Here is a 7,806-nt window from a genome sequence, read left to right on the forward strand (position 1 = left end):
TGGAACTAAAATGCATTGTATCCTACCAGGACTTTGCTCATTCTGATCCACAGCCTGTGGAAACATCCAGCTCTTAACTGCCTTTCTAAAGGCTTTCAGGCTTGTGGCCAAAAGCCAGTTAGATACTCAAAATCTTTGCAGTTGTTTCTTTGACCACGCTATTGTAAACCTCCAAAATACTAAAAAAAAAAAAAATCCTCCAAAAATGTCAGCTCCATTCACTGTAGAAAACTGCCCATAGATTTTCTCATCCTGTCCTAAAGACAGAAACTATTAAAACATAGATAGATAAAGCAAAACGTAAACAAGTATATACAGGTAATCTTCAACTTACAACCATTTATTTAGTGAACATTTGAAGTTACAACAGCACTCAGAAAAGCAACTTACCATCATTCCTCACACTTTATAATGTCATAGCATTCCCACAATCGTGATCAACATTTGAGTGCTTGGTAACCAGGAATGTATCTATGAGAGTTGAGCACCCTGGAGTCACGTGATCACCATTGGCAACCCTCCCAGATAGCTTCCAACAAGCAAAGTCAACGGCGGAAGCCAGATTCGTTTAATGACCTCATGATTCACTTAACTGCAGTGATTTGCTTAATTATGGCAAAAACTATTGTAAAATTTGAGTATGATTCACTTGGCAATCGCCTTGTTTAGAATTAAAATTCTGGTCTCAGTTGCGGTTGTAACTCAAGGACTATTTGTATCAAAAATACAAAAATAATTGCTAGGGCAATTTATACATTTAAGAAATAAGGTTTCAAAAGATTAAGTAAGCAATCAGACACGCTTAAGTCTGTCTACTTTTTTCTTCAGAATCATTCTTTAGTTCATGTGGAAGTTTGCATAAATTAAGTGAAGAACCCCTGGTTCCTCCTCCTCTGCCTCCTCGCAAGAAGTTTGATCAGGAGCTTTCGAACTCAAAGGTAATCTTCTATTTAAAAGAATATTCTTTAAGTGTACAGTATTTGTAGATTATGAGCAAAGCAGAGATCTTGAAGCTTTATGTGATTTGATTTTACTGCTCAGTCTCTCTTCTTTATTTTCTTGTGTTTGTGCATCCTCTCAAACCATCACAAACTCACCTGCTTGTTAATCAGCTCATGTGCCAATTTTATGTCTGCTACATTAACCGTCTCAAACGTGGCTTGTTGGTATTACTAGGCATTTTGAAATACCCATCCTCAGAGCTAAATTCCATTCATTTTGGTGGAATTTTAAACCATTAACTTTAAAACAAGCTGTTTTAATGTCTGAGGAGTTGACATTATGATGAAAAGGAGGAATGGAACGTTGTATTTTGAGAACATCAGTGTTCTGATTCAGGAAGGAAATTTGAAGATGGAGACATATGAGGGTTAATGCAAGTTCTTGCTCAAAATAATTTATGCTGGGAACAGTTTAGATGATTCTGCTCTTGTGTGTTTCAGGGTGGTTCCAGATCTGATGATGATCCTCCTGCTGTCCCCCCGAGACAGCCTCCTCCTCCAAAGATACAACCACGAGTCCCAGCTTACACTGGTTTGTTTGATCAGCCACTGCAAAGCCCTCCACCACCTCCACCAAGAGACCCTCTGCCTGACACTCCTCCTCCAGTACCCCTTCGTCCTCCAGAGCACTTTGTGAACTGCTCATTCAATCTTCAGCCACCACCTGTGGGACACTTTCACAGAGAGCCCGACTGGCTCCGGGAAGTTAGCACATGCCCAAACTCCCCCAACACTCCTCCGGGCACCCCATCACCTCGAATATTGCGTCGCTGGTGCATGCTCAGCCCAAATCTTAATAGCCTTGCAGCACCTCCAGTCCCACCTCGCCAGAATTCCAGTCCTCAGCTACCAAAACTGCCACCAAAGACTTACAAGAGGGAACTTTCTCACCCTCCTTTGCACAGACACTCCTTGCTAGAAAATGCAGAAGCTCCTCAATGACCTTCATTATGGTAGTCATTGACACTGGAATAGCAGCTCCTAACTTTACATTTTCTTCTTAATTTATTCCAATGACACCATGTATTTGAGCCCTTTGTCAGCAAACACATGCACCAGAGTGCTGCTGATCAAGACTCATCCTCAAGCATTGGAACAACAGCCTTCAGATTCACTCTAGCCTATTTACTCACACCATCAATCTTCTCCTCAGGGGATCAGTAACACTGCCTTCTCCTCTTCCTCTTCAGTGCTGTGACAAAGAATACCATATTTTGCACTGCAAATGATACACTACATTAATTTTAAACTGACATCAGTTCATTGCACTGAGCCAAAACAAAAGTGGTTGCTGGTGGATTTTTTTATTTCCAAACTGGAGCATGAGCAACCTTTTCTCTCTATATATATATGGGTGTGTGTGTGTGTGTGTGCGCACGCGTTTGTGTGTGTGTGTGTATTTTTAAAGGTGCAATTAATTGGAGAACTTTCTCCAAATTGGTATCTTCAAGCTGTATCCCAACAATCCCAACCAATATGGCCTTCTAGAAAGCATCAGGTAAGATGCATTGAGAAGTGCTCATGAAGAGTTCTCACCCAAGCCGAGTTGCAGTGAATAGATTCATTTCAATTTGTTTTACCTGGGAGAACTTTCAAGTGGATGTGCCCAATTGATGCCATAATTGATGGACGTCCCACCAAAATGAAGACATATGTCATGTTTCTAATTTTGTTTTTATAAACCTCTTCAGATAATTGCTTTTCAGGAAAAAAATTAAAATCAAGAGGTTTGTGCTAGACCATTATATTACTCCTGTTTTCAAATGTTAGATGACATCGTGTCTTAATTTTTGTAGTTTTGCTGCTGAAATTGGGAAAAGATAAGTGACTAAACCAAGAGAGTGCACTACAATTGGTCTGCTTAAATGAGAAGCAGAAAGGAATCTGCTTCACCCACTTGTTCAAGGAGAATTTAGCTTGTGTGTCCTATTCAGTTGTGCCTTCATTGTTTAGACAAGCGGAGGTGTCTTAAGCTAAAAAGTTGCCTGCTATTTCGAGGAACAAAGCTATTGCACCATATTATGTACAGTTGTTTATAATGTATAAATTACAAAGTAATAGCCTGTATACATTTCTGTGATTTGAGATCTCTTCTGCAATCTGTTCTTTGCATTATACTATTGTAAGCATTTTCCTACATATTAGTGATTATCGTTACCCTTCTTTCCTCAAATTACAGCTTCATTGTCATCATGGGATCCCTTCTGGAAATGTAGCATTTAAACCAGCAGATATTGAAGAATGCTATTTGGACATTTTGAAACTTAAATAAGACCTTTCTCTGACCAGTTGAATTCTGTTCTTTTCCATTCAAGCTGGCGTATTAAATGAGTCTGGTTGAAGGATTTAAAAAAATCTGGAGAGGGTCTGGTAGCACCTTTTTCAATTAACTTTTAAAAAAAGCATAAGCTTTCATGAGCCACAACTCACTTTATCAGATGTGTAGAGTGGCTAGACCTTGTCCATTTTAATATGGGTGGACGTCAACTCCCAGAACCCCTAGTCAGCATGCTGGGTCAGCCAGTATACACAACCATGGCTAAGATAGAAAAAAAGTGGGATAGATTGATATAGGATTTAAATAGGGATGATGGGAAAGGAGGGGACAACAGGTTGGTTATGTAGATACAGGTTACATGTGAAACAGATTAGCAGTATCTTATCAATTAACAATTGTTGTGTTAAAACCCCTTTGTATTTGTTGATATCTTGAGCTTGCCTGAAATCTTTTGAGGTATAGGTAATAGAGATGGACTAATGACCACAATTGTGACTGGAACATATGTTGTAAGTCATTGAGATCATAATTCTAGTCAAACCTAATTTTACGACAATTTTTACAGTGGACATTAAACCATACAATTGTTAAGCAAATCCAGCTTCCCCATGGGTGTTTTTTGCCAGAAATTGGCAAAAAAGATCATAAAGTACAATCATGTGAACCAGTTAACAACTGCGATCGCTTGACTATAGGGGTGGTGCAGTGGTTGTAAGTGCAAGTGTAGTTCGTAGTCCCTTTTTCCAAGGTCATTGCAACTTTTGAACAATTGTAAAACAAACTTATCATAAGCCGAGGATTACCTGTATGCACATTCAGCAATCTCTTGCTCAATGATGGCTTTAAAACAGGTTGATATAGATGCTACCAGGCTTCCTTGGGGTTTTTTGTGACTAGGCTCTTTCACAATGCTCAAGTACTGTAAAATCCAAAAGCCTTCTCTTGACCGGTCTGTGGCTTTTTAATGTTCTTTGTATCAGAGTTCTTAACCAGACTAATAAATCACCTGATCTTAATTTTTAAGAAAGTCTGCTCAAGTCATATTATTCTTGCAAGATTGTCATGTTAAAAAAAATAAATGAAACTCCTTAGCATGTTTGGATCAGAAATGGCTCTAGGCAAGTTGGGGCTGAAGGCAGAAAATCCAACATGGTGCACTCCTCCTTTCCACTACTACAGAGATTAAACAAGTTGATTATTTGCCCAATAATTTTCATGTCACCTGCTTGTGGTAAACTATTTTACCCTGTGTGATATTTAGGCCAAAAATTCAAAGGGGTGGTGGTGGTAGTGGTGGTTCAGAAAACAATTAAAACAGTCATTCATAAAATTCCAAAAAAAGGAAGTTGCAAGAAAACCTTATGTTACTTTTTTGGGAGAAGCAATTCTGACTAGGACTGTGTAAAATAGGATGTGCTCAACCTAAACCAAGACTTTTCAGATTAGAAACAATGCCATTTTGAAATTAGAAGATTTCCAGAGCATTCTGGAAAGTTGGGAGTTTCTATTTCTATTTCAAAATGGAAAGTTTCAAGCTCAGATGTGTTTTCAGTTCAAAACAGTCTGCATATGATTAGTTATAAATTTGTGTAAATATAGAGAGGAAATGACATGTCACAAAATTACACCAAATGATATATTTAGACTAATGCTAGAGAAAAACCAAGGAAACTGTGAGTTTTGGAAATTGAAAGATTTCACTAAAACTTATCTGTACTCTTGCTATGGATGTCTATGGAATTCTCAATCATCCAGGTCATGGTTGTCTCAAAGGTGTTGTTCAAAAGGCAACTGGGCTTTCTTTCTTTTTTTCCTTGATGACATGACACTTCTCATCCAAGAACTGAAGAAGCTTCTTGGATGAGAAGTGAAACATTTTCAAGGAAAAAAACAAGGAAGTCCAGTTGCCTTTTGAAATGTACTTTTGGGACATCTTATGGATATTTTTTACCAGGTATTACATCAGATACACACCAGTTTCCCTAACCACAAAGAAAACTAAAAGGGCTCCAATGTAGTACTCCTTACCAGTTGTTATTTATGCTCTATTATTGGTGCATGTAGCCATTAGAAGTTTGCAAGTCTTATTTTAATATTTATTATGCTCTTAGAGCCAGAAAAAATCAAATATGCATAGCTTGCAAGTTAAAACTAATGTTAGGGCAACAGATAGGAGGGGGAAAGAATGTATTTGATAGTAAAATATTACACCATATTATGGCATGTTTTGTTCTGAGTTAAGATGTCATATGCACCCATTTTGTTATACAATTAACAATTCTGACTCATTACATGTGAATCCATTCAACAGTGCTTATTCAAGAAACTCTTGCTAAACGATATATGGTCTGTTGTACCATCTGAATCCATCCAACATATTTGAAGACAGGTCCTGTGAAATGAGTCCCATTTGCACGTAAGAGGTTGATATTCATATGACTAATTAATAAAAGGTTTTTGTATGTTCAGTTTCAAATATTAAAACAAAGTCTTGATAACTCATGGAAACTTAGCTTTACTTCCTGCATTAGAAAGGTAAAGATTGCTTCTGATACTCATTTAATAATACCCAATTTTTAAACTTAGAAGAACCTACATCAGAACTTACCACAGGGCATTACAGTTTCATGGAAGTTTGCCCCAGTGAGGCCAGGAATGGATGAGAAAGTCTTTCTAAATACATAAAAGGTGATTTGGAATATTTGTGGTATCAGTTCTTGAGACAATAAGGTTACACTCACCTAACATGCTTTATGAAGTTGGGTGAAGATCTAATGGGTGCATTTGCATCATATAGTAATCTGGGTTTGTGATAACCTTGTCCAATTTATGATTTAGCATAACCTGCTTGGATAGCATCAGACTGATTGCAGTATGCAAACCCAAGAAATACAATCATTCAATAACCAGGTAAAGCCTACAGTATTATATTTATGCAGCCAGAATGGGTCTGATTGCTGTGTGAAAGTAACAAAATAGCTTTTCTTGTTATTATGTAATATGAGGAATAGAATACTTTATACACAGGTAAGTTCATTCTGACCTACACTGTTTCATCTATGATCACCTTTCTCTTAACAGGAGGCAGCAAATATAAACATACTAAACTAGATATTCAGAATAACAAGACTGTGTGATTGATATGGGTTATGGGCGGCTTTGCGTGATCTTGGTGTCCCATCCTACAAGTGGTGGGATTCAAATATGTGAACAACCGGTCCTCTGTGTGGATGCCGCTTCCGGAAGTCCATTCTGGGCCTGGGCAACAAAAAATTAGCTACCAGTTCTGCTGAAGTGGTGTGAACTGGCTGAATCCCACCACTGCATCCTGATCAGACTCATCAGATCACTGTCCACTGATCAGGAGGCAATAGTGATAACACCTTATGGTGACATAGATTGATTCAAAATCAGTAAGGGAGTCAGGGATGTATTTTATCAACTATATTGTTCAATCTGTATGCTGAAGTGATCATGCGGAAATTAGATCTGGCTGGTGTTAGAGTGAAGATTGGAGGAAGAACCACAAATAATTTGAGGTATGCAAGTGATATATAACACTATTGGCTGAAAATAAGGAAGATTTGAAAAAAATGATCTGGAAAAGCAAGGACAAAAGTGAAAAAGTAGGATTGAATCTTAATATCAGGAAAACAAAGATAATGACAACAGTTGCAGATGGACATGAGACGTTTAAAATCAACAAGGAGAAAATTGAATTAATTCAAGAATTTATCTTCCTTGGATGTAAAATTGTTCATAATGGCAGTTCTACTCCTGAAATCAAATGCAGGATAATCTTAGGCCACACTGCAATGATTAACATGAATAAGATCTGGAAAAGCAGAGATATTGATATAAATACAAAAAGGCTAGTTAGAGCGATAGTTTCCCCTATAATGATGTATAAGAGTTGGACACTAAGAATGGTTGATTAAAGGCTTGAAAACTTTGAATTGTGCTGGTGTAAATTATTGTGTATACCATGAACAGCTAGAGTAACAGGTGTTAAATTGTATAAAACCAGACACAACACTAGCTAAAATCATAAGACCACGTCTGATTTACTTTGGCCATGTCATGTGTGCAAATTTATTGTAGAAGGCAATGATGCTAGGAATGGTTAGTGAAACTAGAAGGGGCACCAAGAACATACTGGCTTTTATAACATCAAATCTGATACAAAGTTGAACATCCAACAACTGAAAGAAGCTATGCTTGACAGGATAGCATGGACAGCTTTTGCATATAACGTCACCAAGAGTCGGATATATCTTAAGTGGTTAAACCAACCAACCAATGTGTGTTTGTTCAATTTCAATAACTGCCTATCCTCTGGGCAATCCACAATCAAATCAATTGAACTAAGTACAACATTATGGATTAGTCATTTTTTCTGAGCCCAAGCTACTTCATGGGATGGTTGTGGTTGGGAAAATAGTAAGAAATGTATAGAAATAAATACAAGTGTGACATCAGCTGAGAAAAAAAATACACGTTAATACATTCAACAAACACAAAACCAGG

At 37.5% G+C, this 7,806-nt stretch overlaps 1 protein-coding gene across 2 annotated transcripts in view; it reads left to right on the plus strand.

Moving 5' to 3' along the window:
* Positions 1-4,306, plus strand: part of SOS2 (SOS Ras/Rho guanine nucleotide exchange factor 2) — a 38,161-nt gene extending 33,855 nt beyond the window's left edge. Inside the window, exons 22-24 of one of the 2 annotated variants that reach the window (XM_039329470.1) lie at positions 829-938; positions 1,443-1,533; positions 3,181-4,306. In XM_039329470.1, the coding sequence (XP_039185404.1) occupies positions 829-938; positions 1,443-1,533; positions 3,181-3,224 (245 nt within the window). In that variant the 3' untranslated portion in view covers positions 3,225-4,306. Of the gene's footprint in view, positions 1-828; positions 939-1,442 lie in introns of both variants that reach the window. The other variant, XM_039329469.1, reaches the window with a different exon arrangement.
* Positions 4,307-7,806: the final 3,500 nt, after the last annotated feature.

Source organism: Crotalus tigris, unplaced genomic scaffold (genome assembly GCF_016545835.1).
Source record: "Crotalus tigris isolate CLP2741 ecotype Arizona unplaced genomic scaffold, ASM1654583v1 scf7180000024398.1132909, whole genome shotgun sequence".
Classification (NCBI taxonomy): Eukaryota; Metazoa; Chordata; class Lepidosauria; order Squamata; family Viperidae; genus Crotalus; species Crotalus tigris.